This window comes from Falco naumanni, chromosome 3 (genome assembly GCF_017639655.2).
Source record: "Falco naumanni isolate bFalNau1 chromosome 3, bFalNau1.pat, whole genome shotgun sequence".
Classification (NCBI taxonomy): domain Eukaryota; kingdom Metazoa; phylum Chordata; class Aves; order Falconiformes; family Falconidae; genus Falco; species Falco naumanni.
Window position 1 is genome coordinate 108222042 of NC_054056.1, and position 19119 is coordinate 108241160.

At 66.8% G+C, this 19119-nt stretch overlaps 2 protein-coding genes across 6 annotated transcripts; one reads left to right on the top strand and one right to left on the bottom strand.

Annotated features, from left to right (window-relative positions):
* Positions 1 to 3694: 3694 nt before the first annotated feature.
* On the bottom strand, positions 3695 to 9124 carry PARP10 (poly(ADP-ribose) polymerase family member 10). Of its 4 annotated transcripts, none has more exons than XM_040587480.1 (12): positions 9039 to 9124; positions 8566 to 8729; positions 7929 to 8174; positions 7207 to 7440; positions 6860 to 7042; positions 6483 to 6823; positions 6181 to 6393; positions 5898 to 6045; positions 4860 to 5774; positions 4580 to 4713; positions 4319 to 4493; positions 3695 to 4221 (listed from the first exon to the last, which is right to left on the bottom strand). In XM_040587480.1, the coding sequence occupies exons 2-12, from the start codon at positions 8726 to 8728 to the stop codon at positions 3917 to 3919; spliced, it is 3057 nt and encodes a 1018-aa protein (XP_040443414.1). In that variant the 5' UTR covers position 8729; positions 9039 to 9124; the 3' UTR covers positions 3695 to 3916. The 4 variants fall into 4 exon arrangements, with proteins under 4 accessions (XP_040443414.1, XP_040443418.1, XP_040443417.1 ...); XM_040587484.1 differs by lacking the exon at positions 9039 to 9124 and having other exon boundaries at positions 6483 to 6616; positions 6698 to 6823; positions 8566 to 8925; XM_040587483.1 differs by lacking the exon at positions 9039 to 9124 and having other exon boundaries at positions 4319 to 4457; positions 8566 to 8926.
* Positions 9125 to 9542: 418 nt separating this feature from the next.
* GRINA (glutamate ionotropic receptor NMDA type subunit associated protein 1) lies at positions 9543 to 15249 on the top strand. 2 transcript variants are annotated; one of them, XM_040587485.1, is made up of 8 exons: positions 9543 to 9671; positions 11740 to 12076; positions 12542 to 12598; positions 12706 to 12818; positions 12899 to 13099; positions 13392 to 13520; positions 13941 to 14084; positions 14294 to 15249. In XM_040587485.1, the coding sequence occupies exons 2-8, from the start codon at positions 11770 to 11772 to the stop codon at positions 14441 to 14443; spliced, it is 1101 nt and encodes a 366-aa protein (XP_040443419.1). In that variant the 5' UTR covers positions 9543 to 9671; positions 11740 to 11769; the 3' UTR covers positions 14444 to 15249. The 2 variants fall into 2 exon arrangements, with proteins under 2 accessions (XP_040443419.1, XP_040443420.1); XM_040587486.1 differs by lacking the exon at positions 12542 to 12598 and having other exon boundaries at positions 9544 to 9671.
* Positions 15250 to 19119: the final 3870 nt, after the last annotated feature.

Consider the following 19119-nt stretch of genomic DNA (forward strand, 5'->3'; position numbering starts at 1 on the left):
CAGCGGCGCCCAGCTCTCCTGGCTCAAGGCTGGCAGCTGATGCAGCACCCACAGAGCTGGGGGCAGAGGGTCTGGCAGGGGGTGGGCATGTGGCTGGAACCCCCTGGCATCACCAGTGTACCCCTTCTGCACTCCCCAGCACCGGTCATGGGGAGCTGCCAAGGTGCTGGCACGTCCCTCTTGGCTCTTACCTCTATGTCTGCTGGTGGCTTCGCGCTTCCCAGCAGCTTTCCCGGGGGAACAGAGCGAGTGGCTCAGAGCCGACATGTGCACCGGGGCCTGGCACGCAGCCCTCGCCGGGGATCCCGGCACTTGCCGCCCTGCGCCGTCCCCGAGCGCAGCATCACGTCACGCTGGGGCTGGCACACGTCGGCGCGGTGCTGCCTGCCAGCCCTGCCCCGGACACTCGCCCTGAGCCTGCAGTGCTGGTGCCGGAGCCGGCAGTGCGGCACTCGTTGCACAGTCTGCCATGTGCTCCCTGAATGGGCGCATGTGCCACCGAGAGCCCACGGCACTGTGCCAGCTTGTGCCCCCCTGCCCCCATTGTGCCTACACGTGCCCCAGTGCATCTCAGTGAGTGCTGTTGGCAAGCAGGGATGCTGCGGGGGTGGCCGTGCCCACCTCTGTCTGCAGCCTGCCTCCTGTTCACCCACGGGGCGGGGGGTGAGCTGTACCGCAGTGGCTGCCATAGCCCTGTGGGGTGGGGGGATCCCTGGCACCAGAGGCAGGTCACCTCCTGGCTGCCCCAGTGGGCTCCAGCACCTGGGGATGATCCAGGGCTGGCCCCCCCAACCCAGCCCCACTGTGAGGTCTCTGTGGCACAGGGGGTACCCGTGGGGACCTTCCTGCCCCAAGCCACCCCTGATGCATGGTGGCATCCCTGGGACCTACCTGGGGTGCCGATGGGTGAACTCCCCGGGACAGCAGCCGGCCGTGGGTCTGGAGGCAGAGGCAGCACCGTGGGCAGGACCCGCAGTAGTCGCAGCCACAGGGTGGTCACCAGTCACCCCTCACCCGGTGGGGACACGCTGCAGCTGGGCTGTGCTGGGGGGCTATGTGCTGGGCCTGCCCGGTTACCCCACACACCCTAGTCCAGCTGTGGGAGGAGAGCTCCAGATGTGCAGCCCCTCCCACTGAGTCACCCCGCTGGGATGCTCCCAGCCCTGGTCCCCCAGATCCCACACGCCAGCCCCCAGAGCTGCTGTTCCCACCGGGTCCCCCAGCCAGGGAAGGAGCTGGGCATGGCAGAGCAGGAGCAATGCCAGGATCTGGGCCAGCCACAGGGCACCAACGAGGGGACACGGCTGTCCCTGCCCAAGCCAGCCTGCGCCAACCTGGCAACAGCTCTGCCGCACAGCTCTGTTCCTGCGTCCTCTACTCCCCCCCGTGTCCCCTGTATCCCTGTGTCCTCCATGTCCCACCCGTCCCCCACATCCTCCTTGACCCCATGTCCCCTGTGTCCCTCATTGTCCCCTGTATCCCTGTGTCCTCCATGTCCCACCTATCCCCCACATCCTTGCCCCCACATCCCCTGTGTCCCTGTATTCCCCCCATCCCCCTTGCACCCCCCCATCTCCCATATCCCTCACGCACCATGGGCGCCCTGCCAGCAGTGGGGTGACAGCGTGGGGTGCCCCCTGTTCCCATCCAGCTGGTGGACATGTCCCCAGGCAGGCAGGCTTCCTGCAGCCCTTGGCCACTGTGCAACTTCCACACCACCCCCCCCCCCCCCCCCCCCCCCCCCCCCCCCCCCCGGCCCTGCCCCAGCTCCAGCAGCTCCCATGGCCCCAGCACTTCCCCTGCCTGACTCATCCCTGCCTGCGGCTCCTGCTGCCTGCTTCAACCAGCCTGGGCCAGTGCCAGGCCAGCAGCAGCAGGCAGCTGCCTGCAAGCCCTTAACCCTCTTGGTGAGCGGGACAGGGCCATGGCTGCCCCAGCTGGGGGGTCCTGCCATGTGCCGCCCCCAGCTCTGAGGGTCCCCATGGCGGGTTGGCCGGCACCAGCACCAGATGGGGCACGACTGCAGCCCCGAGGCCGCTGCTGCCAGCTCGGCTGGTGGTGGGGCTCCCCGCCAGCACCCAGCAGCGCTGCTCCCCGAGTCCCTCCCCAGCACAGCTCAGGTTGGGGGGCCAAGGGGCCCTCTTACATCCCCATGATGCCCACCAGTGACCTGGGCAGGCAGCGCAGGCAGGGCGCAGCACAGGCAGGGCGCACTGCAGGCAGGGCACAAGGTGGGCAGGGTGCACTGCAGGCAGAAGCATGCAGTGCAGGCAGGGCGCAGCGCAGGCAGGGTTAACGACAGGCAGAGGAAGGAATGCTCTGGAGCATTCTCTGGTTGCAGACACCATGGCGGTGCCAAACCGCAGGCCTGGCAGGGCCACGCTGCCACTCCCAACCCGCCAGCAGCTCCCGGCCCCTGGACACCCCATGGGAAGGGGGAACGGGAGTGGGGGCAGATCCAGCCCCCGGGGTCCGGATGTTCCCAGCACCGCCGGGTCTCGGGTCTCCGCGCACTGCCTGCCCTCCCCCCACCCACCCCCAGCTCTGCCTGCACATCAGCCCCAGGGGAACAGCCCCATCCCCAGCAGACCAGACCAGCAGCACCGCCAGGTTTAACCCCAGCTGGAGCACGCCACGGCAGCACAGCTGCTCCCACGGGCAGCCCCCACACTACCCACCCACCTGCCTGCCAGCATGGGGTGGGTGATGCCAGCGTGGGGGGCAGTGCTGGCGCAGGTAGGTGATGCTGGTGTAGATGGGTAATGCATGAATGGGTAATGATGGCACAGGTCAGCAAGGCCATAAGCTTGTCCCTCACCAGGCCAGGCACGGACACCCTCAGAGCTGGCATCCCCGGGCTGGCAGGACATCATGCTGCAGCAGGCACAGACGGTTCCCAGCACAGGCGCCAGCCGGAGCCCAGTGGTGGGGAGGAGCAGAAATGCCATCGCTGTGCAGCTGCCAAGGGGATCAGGGCCAAGGCAGGCTGCCCGGCGGTGCCGGTGGCAGGGCTGCAGCACCCTCAAGCGTCATCGGCACCAGGTTGGAGGCCCATGACCTGCAGCCCAGCTAGCACCGTGTGGCCGTGGGCACAGCCTGTGCCGGCAACCCCCATGGCATCTCCAACACCCCATGGGCCCCACACGTGTGGCCCTCACCTCCCCACCCAGATCCACCCACAGCCCCACCGGAGCCCACTGTGGTTCCAGGGGATGCCTGCCTTCCCAACACTGGCGGCTCCCCACAAGGGGCAGAGGAGGGGGGAGCAGCCAAGCCCCCCGGGACCAGCAGATGTTGGGTGCTGTGGCCTATGCTCACACCAGGGCTGCAGGGTGAGCTGGGAGGGGGGCTGGTGCCCCAGGATGGCAGGGGGGATGAGCTGGAGGGGACCCCAATGCCAGGACAGGGACAAACCTAGGGGGGCGCCATGTCCCCCAGCCAGGCAGGATATGCCCAGAGGGGACTGTGTCCCTAGCATGGGGGGGGACAAGCTGAGGGGACAGGATGACACCCACTCCCACTATGGGGGACCATACCCCAGGGACCACTGTGGCTACAGGTGGGTCTTCAGCTTGCAGTCCTGCATGGCTGCTGGCCCACCCAGAGCCCCCAAAGTGCAGCCCACAGCAGCACCCTCCCTCCACGGCCACACACACACCCCCCCCAGCCCCCCTGCACCTACTGGACACTGGGAAAGGCTGCTCCAACTTTATTCCCAGTTGCACTGGTGACCTCCGAGCCTTCCTGCACCCCTTCATCCCCAGGGGCTGGAGAGCTGGGGGCAAGAAGCAGCCCCCAGCTGGGAAACCCCCTACTCCGAGCTTCCCAGGCAGGGCAGGGAGCCCCCTGTACCCCGAGGCCCCCAGGGCAAGGTGGGGGGTGCACCAGGACAGCAGGTGCCAAGGAGCCGTGGGGCTCAGGGTGGGGGTCCGTGGCGACGGCAGGTGATGAGGTACTGAGGGTAGGCCTGGGTGTCGTTGAAGATGACAAAGATGGCGGGCTGCAGGCAATTGTCCACCACACTGTCGTAGCGCAGGGGGACCCCAGCCCCCTCTCGAAGCGGTGGGGCCCGCAGCCCCTGTGCCCCCACCACATAGTCCCCAGTCAGCACCTTGGCCACGAAGATGTACTTGCTGCCGTCAGTGCTGCACGGCGAGTACTGCTCCTGCACCGACACCGCTGCACGCACCGCGAAGTACACGCCGAGCCCATAGAGAGCAGCTGTGGGGCAGGGGGGGGGTGTCAGACCACAGCACCAGGTGGAGGGCATGGTGGCACCACCGTGCCCAGATTGGTGCCATCCTGCTCCTGCACTCACCGTTCTTGCCACAGAAGCTGCGGTTGAAGCCATGCAAGCAGATCTCGCGGCTGGAGGTCTCACTCGTGCCATGGAAAAGAACCCGCTCCACTGTGCCGCTGGCACAGGTCTTCTCCATGCTGGCTTTCTTCAGCTGGTACTGCTTGTACAGCAGTGGGTGGATCAGCTTCTCCACCTGCCGGGCAGCACTGTAGTGTCTGGGGCTCTGCCGTGGAGATGCCCCTGGCCTGTGCCCCCCACCCCATCACCACCAGGACCCACCTTGACGATGCTGATCTTGTTGTGCAGCTCCTCCAGCGTCTCGTAGAAATGGTGCACGGTGTCACAGAACTCCTCTGAGTCCTCAGCCAGTGGCATCAACCTCACCTCCTCCTCCAGGCCCAGCACCTCCGACCCTGCCAGACACAGCTCCGGTGAATGCCGGTGTGCCACAGCATCTCCCCAGGCCAGGGACCCCGTGGTGGGGGGCAGGGCTGGCTCCATGGCACCATCCCACTTGCACGGCTGGGGTGGCACTGCACTGGCAATGCTGGGCACGCACCAAGCAGGCGGCGGGCGCTCTCTGTCGGGGGCTTGCTGCGGGAGATGGCCACGGTGCAGGCGTTGCCGATGTCATACTCCTCCATCCGTTCAAAGTCGATGGTGAAGGGCTGTCCGTCCAGCAGCAGGTCCAGCCGGTGCTCCCGGCGCAGCCAGGCCTGCTCCAGCAGCATGGCAGCCTCAGGGGTGTAGGGGATGGCGGTGCCAGAGGGGTCCCAGCGCACCCAGCACGCAGCAGTGGTGACAGCAGTGGGGGGTTTATGCTCCAGCGGCGGCAGCCGCTGGAGCAGGAGGGCAAGTTCACGGGCAGCAGCGGCAGTGTATTCAGCGAAGCCATGCAGCGTGGCGGTGCTGCCACGCAAGCAGAGGCGCACGGCGTGCTTGCGCTGCAGGAAGGTCAGGCAGCGGCGGCAGGCAGCCGGCAGTGCCCGCAGGCGCTCACTCTCCACCTCCTCCGCATGCAGGTGCCCCTCCAGTGCCTGCTCCAGTGCCTGTGGCACCGCCGCCACGTCCCCCTCGAAGGAGGAGAACAGCGTCACCCGTGCCGTATCTGCCACAGGCAGAGTTTCCTCCAGGGAGGCCTCCAGTGCAGCCAGGAGACCAGCATCTTCCTCCCCCTGCACGCTAGGTGCTGCCTGTTGCTCCCGGTGGTAGGAGCGGAGCGAGAGCGCAGTGGCACGCGCCAGCTCCTCCTCCTCGTGCCACGTGCTGTCCATGGAGCGCTGGATGGCCAGCACCATCTGTGCCTCCTCATCCATCCCAGTCCCCGGCCCGCCCAATGGCATCTCCTCACTGTCATCCCCATCAGATGTGGCAAGGGACTTGGCATCATGGTCTTCCTCCCTGTCCAAGACATCACTGATATCGCCAGCGGCCTCACCAGTGCGCAGGGCTGCCAGCAGCTCCTTGATCTCCTCTGCAGGGAGAAGCGAGGTGTCAACTGTGAGTCTCAACCATGGTGTGGCCAGGGGAACCAGCACCCACAGCCCCCTCCCATCACGGTGCTGGGATAGCCCCCTCACCCCACCCCACCCCTTACCTATGTTGGAGCGAAAGTCATCTCCATCAGCATCATTGGCACCATCAGCATCGTTGGCACCATCCTGCAGGTTCCAGTGCCAGGAGCATGGTGCTGCAGGCAGAGCGTCCAGGTGGCAGCTTGGGGGGAGCAGCTTTGTCAGGTCCAGCTGTGTGGCCAGAGGAGCAGAACATTGTCACCAGTGCCACACATGCATGGCAGGGATCAGCACGATGGCACCTGCCACACGGCGGCTCCATTGCTGGCCCCCTGCATTCCCAGTCAGGGTGGGGGCTGGCTGTACCTGGGGGTCCAGGGGGCTCCAGTGGACACCCTCCAAGTCGAAGATGCAAGGGAAGCGGCTCTCCAGCTGCTGGAGGATGCTCTGCCCGCCCTTGTCCCACAGGAAGCGGGTGATGCCTGGGAACTGCAGTGTCACCGACTGCGAGCCCACGGTGCCCAGCAGGCTCTGTAGGAATTCAGCTGCTGCCTGGCACTGGCCCGTTTCCCCGCTGACCTGCCGGTGAGGGCCAGGTGGTCACGGCCTGCTGCATTGGCACCCCGGTGCCAGCAGCCCTCGATGCTGGACGCCTGCCCACAGCTCACCCGGAATCCAGCGACATCCCCCCCCTCCAGTGGCAGCAAGGAGACCTCGGGGATGCTGGCCAGCAGGTCCTGGTAGTGCCGCTGCAGATACCGCAGCGCTCCCGGCTCCGCTGGCACCAGCACCTCGTCCTGCACTGAACCTGCCAAAGTTGACACTGTCTGCTCCTGGAGCTGGCCCTGGCTGGCCACATCTTCATCCCTTGCCGTGTCCTCACCCCTCCTGGGGAAGGCAGCCGATGGCAGCACCGGCCTCAACGCCAGTGGCTCTGCCAGCTCTGGGCAGGCATCTGGGTTGGCAGGGGCTGGGGGGACAGTGCCTGGCAGGGGGGCCAGGGCTGTGTCTGGCAGGGTTGCGGTGTCTGCAGGGGTTGCCATATCTGGCAGGGTTGCTGCATCTGCGGGGGTTGCCATATCTGGCAGGGTTGCGGTGTCTGGTGGGGTCGCTGTGTCCACTGCGGTCGCCATGTCCTCCTCCAGTGGCTCCAGAAAGGGGTAGTGGGGTGTGAGGACCAGCACTATGTCCTCCAGCTGGTGGGACCTCTGCAGCACCCGCTCTGCCGCTGTGGGGGGAGAGGATGGGCAGCCAAGCGCAGCCCCCTCCAGCACCCGGCCCTGCCCTCGCCCCAGCCAGGGCACTGGCAGGATGGGGCAGAGAGGCCAAAGCCTGGCAGCGGCAGCCGGCTGGGGCAGCGCCAGTGTTAGGGTGCCATTTGCCATCACTCACCTGCTGGCTCCTGGAAGGTGACGATGGCTTCCTGGCCACCTGGCAGCAGCCGCACTGCCTGCACACTGCTGCCACCGCTGCGCCGGTTCTCAAAGTAGAGCTCCAGCAGGTCACGGCTCAGCTCCGGTGCATCCGCCCGCACCAGCACACTGGTGGTCTGTGGCAGCCGCAGCAGGGCCAGCGTGGCACCCTCCAGCTCCCACTGCTGTGCCCGCTGCTCCGCTGCTGCAAACTCTGCTGGGACAGGGGCGGCGGTGACAGTGGGGCTGATGCTGGGGACCCCCCGGCAGCACTAGGATTGGGATACCCCTACAGCTGCCCAGGCCATGCCAATGGCACCATTTGTCACCGGCGGGTCAGGCCTGGCAGGAGGGAACCACAAGCACTCCAACGGCAATTAGCCCCCTGGCAGGACCCCGGCACCGCCGCTCACCCACTGCAGGGCTGCGGCACCCAGCAGCATCGGCCCTGTGCCGTGCTGGCCGCGTGCACCCCCCAGCACTGGTGACACCAGACAGGGAGCACGTGGCCAACGTGGCCCCAGCGCTGCTCAGTGGCACGGAGCCCATGCTGCAACCCAGGACAGCACAGGGTGTGGGGGGCCTGCAGAGCCACCAAATAGCACCGCAGACCCCGCACCCCAACCACTGCCCGGCACTCCCGGCAGCAGCATGGCACCGCAGCGAGGGTGAGCGCAGCACCCCCTGGATCCCCGCACCCACCTTGGGGGGTGATGGGGTCCCGCAGGTGCAGCAGCACCCAGTCGGGCCCCGGGCCCCGGTCCAGGCTGAAGGTGCTGCAGGGGCGTCCCAGCAGCGGCTCCAGATGTGGCTCCAGCGCCTCGGGGGCGGTCTGGGGGCCAGGGCCCCGCAGCAGCAGCCGGGTGGGGTCCCAGTGTGGGGCAGGGCGCACCCTCAGCTCAGCCCCCCCCAGCCGGTGGCTGCCACGGGCCAGGACATTCTGAGCATCTGCACAGGAGTGGACAGGGGTCACTGGGGGGAGCAGTGCCCGAGCCCAGCTGGCACCCAGCCCCACACTGGGACCTCCTGGGGGGCACAGGGCCACTCCCTGCTGCTCCCAGTGGGGCTGGGCCCCCCCCTCAACCCATCCCAGTGTTCCCAGCTGGAACTGAGAGCCCCCGCACCTCATCCCAGTACTCCTAGCTGAGACGGTGACACTCCCCCCCAACCCAGTACTCCCAACAGGACTGCGATTCCCCCCCAGCACTTAACCCAGTGCTCCCAGTGAGACTGGTGTGCCCCCACACCCTCTCCCAGTGCTCCCCAGCTGGGATAGGGATGCCCCCGCACCCCGCTCCCAGTGCAGCTGGCAGCAGCTGCCCCCCAACCCCGCACTCACCCTGGGGGTCCTCGAAGGTGAGGAAGAGGAGGGGGCCGAGGCGCTGGCAGCTCCGGACGGGGCCGCCCCCCGAGCGCCGCCGGCTCTCGAAGTAGAGGACCACCAGCTCCTCCTGCGTGGTGGGGGACACGGCCCCCACCTCCAGCACCCCCTCCTCGGCCATCCTGCCGGCACAAACACCTTGGGGGGCGGGGGGCCGGTACCAAGGACTCCCCCGCACCCACGCGTGACCCCAAGCCCCACGTGTTCCCGCAGCCCCTACGGACCAGAGACCGCCCCGGTGCCCCTACACCCGTCCCGGGCCCCACCAGTCACGCGGCCGTGGGGCAGGGCCCCCCCTCCAATCATGGGGCAGGACCCCCCCAAGCGCCCCCCCCCCCCCCAGCCCCGAGCAGACACCCCCTCCAGTCGTGGGCCAGGACCTCCCCCAAACCCCCCCCCCCTCAGCCCCGGGCAGGCCTCCCCCCACGAACCGGCCCCGCTGCTCGGCCCCGCCCCGGCAAAGAAACGAAACCGAAACGGGCCGGGGGGCCGGGCCGGTCACGGGAAGAGGAAGTGCTGGGGGGCGGGGCCCGGGGCGGGGGGCAGGGACATGGGGCCGGCCCCACGCGTGATACAGGGACACGGGATCGGCCCCTACGCATGATGCGGGACCGGCCCCACGCGTGATACGAGGACAAGGGACCGGCCCCACTCGTGACAGGGGGACACAGGACGGACCCCTACGCGTGACCCGTGACCGGCCCCACGCGTGACAGGGGGACACGGGACCGACCCTTCTGTGTGACACGGGACTGGCCCCACGCGTGACAGGGGGAAACCAGGAGAAAAGCCCCGTTCGTCAACGGTGGGACGAAGCGGGCAGCGAGGAGGGGGCGGGCAGGGGCTGCCCACGGGCAGGGCCCACCCGCGGGGGTCCCCAGTTCCCCGCTCCCAAGCCTCGCTGCCGCCACACGGGGGCGCTGTGCCGCGACGCCCCGCCCCATCCCTTGTCCCCGCCCCTCCCAGAGACTCCACCCCTTCAGGCCCCGCCCCCGAGGCCCCGCCCCCGCCGGAGGTCCCGCCCGCAGCGGAGCGGAGCCAGCGCTGCCGCACGGCCAGGCCCGGTGAGCGGGGAACCGGGAGGGGCTGGGGGGGCCGGTGCACGGGGTGGGGGGTGTGTGCGGTGTGGGGGGGCCTACGGAGACCCCACCGCCGCCGTCGTCGCCGTCGCCGCCGCCGCCGAGCGCGTTCCTCCCCCTCCCCCGCACCGCGCTGCCGCATTCCGCAGCGGACCGGGTCGGGTGGAGGGGGGCGGCAACCGGGTAGCGGGAGCGGGGCCCCAAGAGGGACCCCCAGTCCCCTGGGCACGAAGGGGGCCCCCACGGCTGTGTCCCCCCCGCAGCGGCAGCGCTCAGGGGATTAGGATTGCTGCTGCCGTAAATAGGCCGCGCTGGGGCATTACTGGGCGTCAGGGCAAAGCCGCTTACCGGGGCTCCCGGGAAAATCCACCGGCGGGGGGGGCGGCCGGCAGGCACCCCCCCGCCCCCCCTTGCCGCATGCACCCCCGTGCGCCCCGTGTGTGGTGCACCCTGTGCCGCATGCACCCACCCCCCTGCGCCCCGTGCCGCATGCACGCTGCGCCCCGTGCTGCGTGCACCCCCATGCAGGGTGCACCCCATGCTGCGTGCACCCCGGTGCAGCCTGCGCCCCCGTGCTGCGTGTGCCCCCATGCATGCTGCACCCCGTGCCGCGTGCGCCCCCTGTGCCCCATGCAAACCCGCACCCGATGGTGCGTGCACCCTGTGCACGGTGCACTCTGCGCTGCATGCACCCTGTGCCCCCCACGCAGGGTGTCCCCCGTGCTGCATGCACCCTGCGCCTGGTGCGCCCTGTGCCTCCCGTGCTGCGTGCGCCCTGTGCCCTCCCGTGCAGCGTGCACCCTGTACCCCCCCGCCCCGTGATGTGCCCCCCCGTGCCGTCTACAGCCTGGGGTGCTCCATCGACCCTCTGCGCCTCCCTGGCGCTGCCCACGCGGGTCCCTGCCCTCCCCCAGGGCTGCCTGTGCCGGGGGTCCAGGCTGGCAGCCCCTCGCTGAGCCAGGGGGCATGTGCGTGCAGCCACGGTGTCGCAGGGCTGAGCCCCCCGCCCCCCTCCCCAAGGCCCGTGGCACTGGGCTGGGGCATCACGCGGGCAGCTGGCTCCGGCTGCGCCACCGGCCAGGCGGGCTGTCACTTGGCCGGGCCTTGGCGCTGGCACCGGCACTGGCTGCAGACGGCCCCGTGCCCGGGGACGCCGGCGCTTTGCTGCGGCACTGGCCCCGACGTGTCCCACCTGCCGCGGCGTGGGACTGCGCAGAGCTGGCCGGGGGCTCTGCCCGCCAGCTGCCGACCCTGCGGGCAGCTGCCTGTCCCCGCCGCCTGCCAGGCCGTATTTATGGCGGCGGCACCGGTGACGGGCCATCACCGCGCAGGGCCGAGCTGCCGCCATTCCCGCAGCCGCCTGGTTTTGTAACCGCGAGCTCCACGCAGCATCGGCATCCACCGGCAGCTGGGCCCGGTCATCTGGAGCGGGGGCGTCCCCGGTGCCTGCCGCAAACCCCTCGCCGCCGCGGTCCCGCTCGCTGCCTGCCCGCCCGAGGCAGGGCCGTGGGGCACGGCACGGCACCGCTGGTCCCGCTCCTCCACCGGCGGTCACCTCCGGCGAGGGGAGCCCGTGCCACCGGTGGTGCCGGCGCTGCTCGGCCCGCGGTGCTCCGGCAGCGGGGCTGGCAGAGCCTGGCAGCCGGCCGTGCCGGTGGCGGGGGAGGCGGCGGCGGGCAGGCAGCAGGGCTGGTGACGGGCAGCTGGGCAGCGCCGGCGCTCCGGTCGCCGCTGGTGGCAGCCACCGCAAGGCAGCGGCCCCGCCGCGGTGGCCAAGGCCTCCCCGCAGCCGGGGCAGCCATGGGGGTGTCACCGTGGCAACGGCCCTGCCACCGGGGCGGCCATCTTGTGCTGGGGAGCCAGCGGGACCGGGGCTGGGACCCCCAAACTGTGAGGCTGCACCGGGGCTGGGACCCCCAGGACTGCCTGAGTGTGGGAGTGATGGCAGCGGGGCGTGATGGAGGGGGGGGGAGAGTGACGGCGGTGGGAGGGTGGTGGTGGCAGGGAGGTGATGGCAACCGGTCTTGACCACCCCTCTCCCTCCTCCCTACAGCAGAGAGGCGGCAGCCAGCCCGGGGGGAAGATGTCCCACGAGAAGAGCTTCCTGGTGACGGGCGAGGGCTTCCCGGGGCAGCAGCCCGCGCCCCCCCCAGCCTATGCGCAGCCCCCCTACCCTGCTGCGCCCTACCCCCAGCCCCAGTTCGCACCAGCACCCTACAGCCAGCCGGGCTTCCCGCAGGGGCCGGGGCCGTACCCCCCACCGGGGCCGTACCCTGCAGCGGGGCCGTATCCCCCCGGGCCATATCCCCCCCCGGGGCCGTACCCCCAGGGCCCCTACGCCCAGCCGCCGTATGCCCAGCCACAGCCCATGGTCCCTGGGGACCAAGACTGTAAGTAACGGGGCTCGGGCTTGGGGGGGGTCCATCCCAGGGTGCAGGCGAGGAGGGGGTTGCCCTGCGCGGTGGGTGCTGGCAGCAGCTCTGGGAGAGGGGATTCCGATGGAGGGAGGGTCCCGTTTGGGCCAGGCAGGGGCTGGTGAGGGGGGGTCTGGCTGGTAGCGCAGCTCAGGGCGCATGAGTGGGGCTGCAGGGACCCCTGGGGAAGGGGTCCTGCCCCACGAGCCCCCACAGACAAGCCGACCTCTGGGGAGCACCCCAGGGGGCTTCTGCCCACGGGAGAAGGGTGCTGGCATGGCCCCGGGAGAGGTGACGCTGCCTGGAGCTGTCGGCTTGGTGGGGATGCCGACGTGACAGCCAGCTCTGGGGGGCGCAGAGCTCCACTCCCCCCATCCCCTGTCCCCTCCTCGACCCCCGTCCCCCTCAGCCCCATCTCTCCTCTTTCCTCACCACTGCCAGCTGGAGCTGGGCCCCACCGTGGGCTGTGGAGACCGGGCATCATGGTCATCCGAGTCGGTGAGCGGCTGCCCTGGCGGGCAGGTCCTAGGATAGGGACTCGGTGTGGTGCAGGCAGCCCCCCTCCCCAGCCCCCCTTCACCCATGCCCCCCACTTCTCTCCACAGCACCCCTGCACAGCACCTACCACGAGGATGGGCCACCCTCCTACTACGACAACCAGGACTTCCCCACCGCGCACTGGGATGATAAGAGCATTCGGCAGGCCTTCATCCGCAAGGTGGGACTCGGCCGGGGTTGCTCGCTGCTGGGGGGGTGGGGGTTCTGCCTGCCCTGCCGTCACCTGTCCCCGTCCCCCAGGTCTTCCTGGTGCTCACCCTGCAGCTGACTGTCACCTTCGCCTTCGTGGCCATCTTCACCTTTGTGAAAGGCGTGAAGGGCTTCGTGCAGCGCAACGTCTGGACATACTACGTGTCCTACGCCGTCTTCTTCATCTCCCTCATCGTCCTCAGCTGCTGCGGGGATTTCCGTCGCAAGCACCCCTGGAACCTGGTGGCCCTGGTAAGTGCCATGCTGGGTTGGTGGCAGACTTGGCCATGGCTTTGGCAACCCCAGCCCCACACCCTGGGGACACCCAAGGTCCCAGGGAGGACATGGCTGGGTGGGTTTGGGTGTGCGGGGGGCGTGACTGCCTGGCCTGATGAGAGCAGAGCCTGCTCTGGACTTGGCAGAGCCAAGAGCTCCGCACGAAGGCCGTTAGGTGCTGCGGAGGTGCCGGCTGAACGCAGCCATGGGTGGCAAAGGCGGGGGGCACAGCTGAGCCGGTGTGACAGGGTGCCTCTCTGCTCCTCAGTCCATCCTGACCGTCAGCCTGTCCTACATGGTGGGGATGATCGCCAGCTTCTACAACACTGATGCTGTCATCATGGCCGTTGGCATCACCGTTGTCGTCTGCTTCACTGTCGTCATCTTTTCCCTGCAGGTCAGCCCAAGGGTGGGGGCAGGTGGCTGGGCGACACCCCCAGATCCCTGCTGGGTTTGGGGGCACTGAAGCAGGTGTACCACCCCCCCCACCTCCCTGCTGGGTTTGGGGGCACCGAAGCAGGCGTACCAGTCCCCCCTGGCTCCCTGCTGGGTTTGAGGGCTCCAAACCAGGTGTATGGCCACCGCCTCCAGCTCCCTGCTAGCTTTGGGGACTCCAAACTGAGCATTTGACCCCACCTGGCTCCCTGCTGGGTTTGGGGACACCGAACTGGGTGTATGACCCCCCTGGCTCTCTGCTGGGTTTGGGGACACTGAACCGGGTGTATGAACCCCCTGGCTCCCTGCTGGGTTTGGGGGTTCTGGACTGGGTGTATGACCCCCCTCCCTGGCTCCCTGCTCACTCTCTCTTGTCCCACAGACCAAGTACGACTTCACCTCCTGCCGCGGCGTGCTCATCATCTGCCTCGTCGTCCTCATTGTCTTCTCCATCCTCTGCATCTTCATCCGGAACCGCATCATGGACATCATCTACGCTTCCCTGGGGGCCCTGCTCTTCACCTGCGTAAGTGCCAGAGGGGCCCTGTTGTTTCCCACCTCCTGCTGCTACCCCATCCCAGGGAGGGGCTGAGCTGCCTGCTGGATCCCTGGGTGCTGGAGGGGGGGGGGATGGGGGTCCGAGGACCCAGTCATGGGGTGTTGTGTGGGGTGTGGGATGCTGCTGGCCTCCCCGCCACCCCCTGCCCGACTCCATGTGCCTCCCCTCTCCTGCAGTTCCTGGCAGTGGACACACAGATGATCCTGGGGAACAAGCAGCTGGCGCTCAGCCCTGAGGAATACGTCTTCGCTGCCCTCAACCTCTACACAGACATCATCAACATCTTCCTCTACATCCTGGCCATCATCGGCAGGGCCAAGGAGTAGCAGTCCCTCCTTGCCATGCCACCTCACGGCGTGTGTCCTGGTTCGTGCCCCCCCCCGCACCGTAGCCGGTTTTGTTTGGTGTTCTCATTGCACCCCTTTGTTGGTATGCCCGTTAGAGTTTCTTTGACCCCGGCCACTTCCCTGGCTCCAGCCAGGAGCGGCTGCAGGGGCTCACTGGGCCGGGGCTGGGGGGGGGCATGGGGGGCTCCTGTGGCAGGAGGGTCCTGGGTTACAGCTCTGTCCCCTCGCTGGGAGGTGAGTGCAAGGCAGATGGCGCTTGCGGGTGCCCGCCTGCCTGCCAGGGTGCTGCAGCCACCCGCTGCCCCTCTGCCCCCCCCAGCAGTCCCCGGCCTGGACCCTCGCTTCCCCCCTCATGCTGTGAATACGGCCTTTTCCCCCCTCCCCCACTTTGCGTTGAACGCGGACTGGAAGCACTTTCTCCCCCTGCCCACGGTGGAGCTCATCCCCTCCGTCCTGCTCCCCCTGCGCACGTGCTGTCCTCACCCCTCGCCACCCTCCTACCCGTGCAGGCAGGGTCAGCGCTGGTGGCCGCCCTCCTTGGGCTGCAGGCAGGGCTGAGGGCAGGGTCCTGGCCAGACAATGGGGGGGTCCCTGCACTGGGCATTGCTGGAAAGTCCCTCTTGGGACCTGGCACCCTCCCAGGGCCTGAGCCGCTGTCCCTGCCCATCTCTGCCTGGGCAGCGCTGGGACCCCAGCCCCAGCCCCCTCCTCACGTGGCCAAGGCTCTGTTCTTGCCCCGTTCTGTGACTCCAGCTCCTGCTGTTAATAAACCTCCGTCTAGTTCATCTCTGCCAACTCTGGCTCTCCGTTCCCCACCGATGCCAGCAGGGCCTGGCACGGCCAAGCTCGGGGCTGCCAGCTCCCTGCCGCAGGCATCCTCTGCCTCCCTGTCCTGCTGTCTTGGGGTCACGGGGACTCTCTGGTTCAGGGCTGTCCCTGCAGCTGCTGTCCCCTGAATCTCCCTGCCCTCCTGCCTGCTGCACCCCAGTCCTTGGAGGAGCAGGCAGGCTTGCCTGCACCCTGCCTGGGACTGGCCCAGCCCCCCAGCTCCCTGCCTGCAGTCCCTGGCTGCTCCCGGGGGTGGGCGGGCAGGCAGGCAGGCAGGCAATCCCTGCCTGCACAGGCAGCAGTGGCCAGGGTGGAGAAGTGCCTGCATCACCCATCTCCCTATGTTCCCGTGGTGTTCCAGCCTCAGCAGCACCCAGCACTCCTCAGGGTCAGTCACCAGCAGCACTCACAGTCACCACGGGCTGGGGTTTATTTGGCAACTGGGGAGCCTGGGTGTCTCCACTGTGCCACCTGCCCTCCCCTCCATCACAGCTCCTGGCTCTGCTGCCCTGGCAGGGCTGGGCTGCTGCTCCCTCGTGGCTTGTGCCACATCCTGCTGGGCCCTGAGATCGAAGGACCTGGCCACGAACTGCACTGTCTTTGTGGTGCCTGGGCAGGGGCTGGGGTCCTGCTGCAGGGCAGGGGGCTGCTGCCTGCTGTTCTTCTGCCACTGCCCCAGCACGGCAGGCCTGGCTGGCAGCCCGGCACCGAGCTGGCGCAGCTGTGTGCCGACTCTCCATCGCAGCAGCGCGGCATCCCAGTGGGTCCCTGCAGCCAGGAGGGGTGAGGCAGGGAGCTCGTGGTGCTGCAAGGGGCTCCTGCGCCAGAGGGCAAAGGTTGTGCCTGGCTACGAATGGCTCCGCACCAGGCCGGCACGCCAACGGCTACCTGCTGGGTGGGCTCTGGGTCCCGGGGGAGCTCCCTGCTGGCCCTGGGAATGGAGCCGGTGGCTCCCTGGCAGCGTTGTGCCTCAGGACTCGGCATGGCACAGGCAGTGCCGGCGCCGGAGGACTGGCCGTGCCCGGGGACACTGGCAGCACCATGGGCTGGCCAGACAGCCAGCACATCCCATGGGGAGCACCAGCACTTCTTCAGGTGCTACTGGGTGCAGGGGGCCAGCGCCCAGGTGCCAGGTGGGTGGTATGGTGTCACCTCGATGCCCTGGTCCATCCCGGTGGCTGGCGGCATGGCACCGCTCCTGGGAGCGCTCCTTGGAGCGCTGGAAGCAGCAGTTGTGTCAGCGCAGCCTCTCCAGGGAGGAGTGGGAGGAGGAGGAGGAGATACGGCGCCGCTCATTGGTTACGGCACTGCTCGTCGGAGCCTTCGGCTGGCCCTGGGCCGCTGCTGGTGGCTGCTGGCTCAGGAGCTCCTCCAGCAGCTGGGAGGCCAGGCTGCTGGCTATCAAGGGGCGCCGGTCGATGGCCACCCCAGTGCTGAGCGGGCAGGACACCACCACCGTGCTGAGGGTCTCTTCCACTGGCCCCTCGGTGCTGGGTGGTGCTGGCAGATGAGATGGCTGTGAAGATGGAGCTGGTCAGGATTTCCACGGAGTGTGCTGGCACACCGGACATGCTGGCTGCGGTGGGGTGACCCTGGCTGGGCATCGGGTGACCCTGACTGGGCACCAGGCACCCACCGAAGCTGCCCCATCACTCCCCTCCTCAGCTGGACGGGAGAGAGAAAAGAAAGCGAAAGGCTCATGGGTCGAGATGAGGACAGGGAGATCGCTCAGCAACTACCATCATGGGCAAAACTTGACTTGGGGAAATTAATTTTTTACAGATCAAATCAAAGCAGGGTAGTGAGAAATAAAAATTAAATCTTAAAACACATTCCTCCCACCCCTCCCTTCTTCCCAGGCTTAACCTCACTCCCCAGTTTCCCACCTCCTCCCCCCTCCCATATGGGACACAGTCCTCCACTAGCTTCTCCAACCTGAGTCCTTCCCACGGGCTGCGGATCTCCATGACCTGCTCTGGCATGGGTCCCTTCCATGGGCTGCAGGGGGGGGATCTGCTCCCCCGTGGGCTCCATGGGCTGGGGGCACAGCCTGCCTCGGCGTGGGCTCCCCACGGGCTGCTGGGGAATCTCTGCTCCGGAACCTGGAGCCCGACCTGGGGTCTGCAGGGCTGCTGCTTTCACGTGTTCTCACTCCGCTCTCTGGCCACTGCTGTGCAGTTCCCCCCCCCCCCCCCCCCCCCCTTCTTAGTTCTGTTACCCCAGAGATACGTTATCGCTGTCACTGATAAGGGGCTCGTCACGGTGGCTCCGTCTGTGAGCCGGCTGGTGTTGGCCCATCGGGCACGGGGGAAGCTTCCAGCAGCCTCCTGCAGCAGCCACCCCTGTAGCCCCCCACTGCCAAAACCTTTCAGCACAAACCCACTGCACCGGGCCAGCTGGAGTGGCAGGGGTATGGCAAGGGGCTGCAGCACAGCCCTTGAAGGGGTCCCAGCAGCAGGAGGGGCTGTAATGGCCCCCCATGTGCAAGCCCCTGGCACCCACAGCAGCAGGCTGGTGCTGGGGGGGGCGGGTGTCCTGTGACCAAGGCAGAATGGGGATGGAGACAGGGTCCCCACCATGTGTCCCCCACAGCAGTGGCACACAGGGATTGTTGTCTCATAGGTGGGTTTGTTAGCTGGTGTGTGGTGCCGATTCAGACACCGAATTGAGAAATTTCTATTCATTTATTCTAGTTTGCACAAAGTAGGGAGCAAGGTGGTTACCCCCAAATGCTTAGCTCCCTGATTGTCAAAACTTTACACTATTCATATTTTTCAACCAGCTAATACATCAGCCTTTATTGATTACAAGTTACATATTTCATTATTTAGTACTTGGTTTCCTATTTTAAGCAATTCTCTTGTTTCTTATGTTAATTAATCCGCTTGTTCCGTCTCTATTTCTCTTTGGATCGGGGAGTTTCTTGAGTCAGCAGTTAATGAGTTGGTGGCCAATGAGTCAGCGGTCACTGAGTACTGGTGGCCAATGAGTTGGTGCTCAATGAGTTGGCAGTCAATGAGCTGGTGGTCAATGAGGGTCATGATCTTCCCCTGCCACAATTACCTTTCCCCTAGTTTTTGCTAAAGATCAGCTACCAGCAATGTATGCAATTTTATTAAGTGTTTGATATCAATGAGGTTCAGAAAGGACCCTCTTGTTTTCTAACTCGTCAGAGAGGAGTCTTGGTGCAGCTGGATCTCATCCTAGTCTCAGATTTGGTCAACTGTTTAGGTCTCAAGGATACAGCCACTCATCAGAATCAACGTTTGCCTGCCAGAGCCCCTTCAAGGGCTTTCCCTGAAACGGTTTAGTGGATTTGAAGAAAAATAGATGATTTATTAAGGTGACAGATATAACAGGTTCAGAACTGCCATTGATAAATGCACTTACTGCAACAATTGAGCTCGAGTTATGAGTTCAGCGCTTATGTTAGTAATGTTGTCCCAGCTAACATCTGAGGTAGTCAGAGGCACGAGTCTTGCCCAAGTGGCATCCCTGCTCGGGGAGGAGAGAGGTCCAGGACTGTCAACAGGTGCCCAGAGTAGCTGTCCTCTAAATGCCAGGTTTATAGTAACAGCAAGGTGGGACTAAGTCAATTATGGTGTGCCGATGAAGGGAAAGAGCGTACCCCCAGCAAGTCTGCTGATGATACAGAACTGGGAGGAGTCGCTGGTACACTAGAAGGCTGTGCTGCCATTCAGAGAGACCCAGACAGGCTGAAGAGTTGGGCAGAAAGGAAACTCATGGCAAAGGACCTCATGAAGTTCAACAAAGGCAAGTGTAGGGTCCTGCACCTAGGGAGGAATGACCACAGGGACCAGTACAGG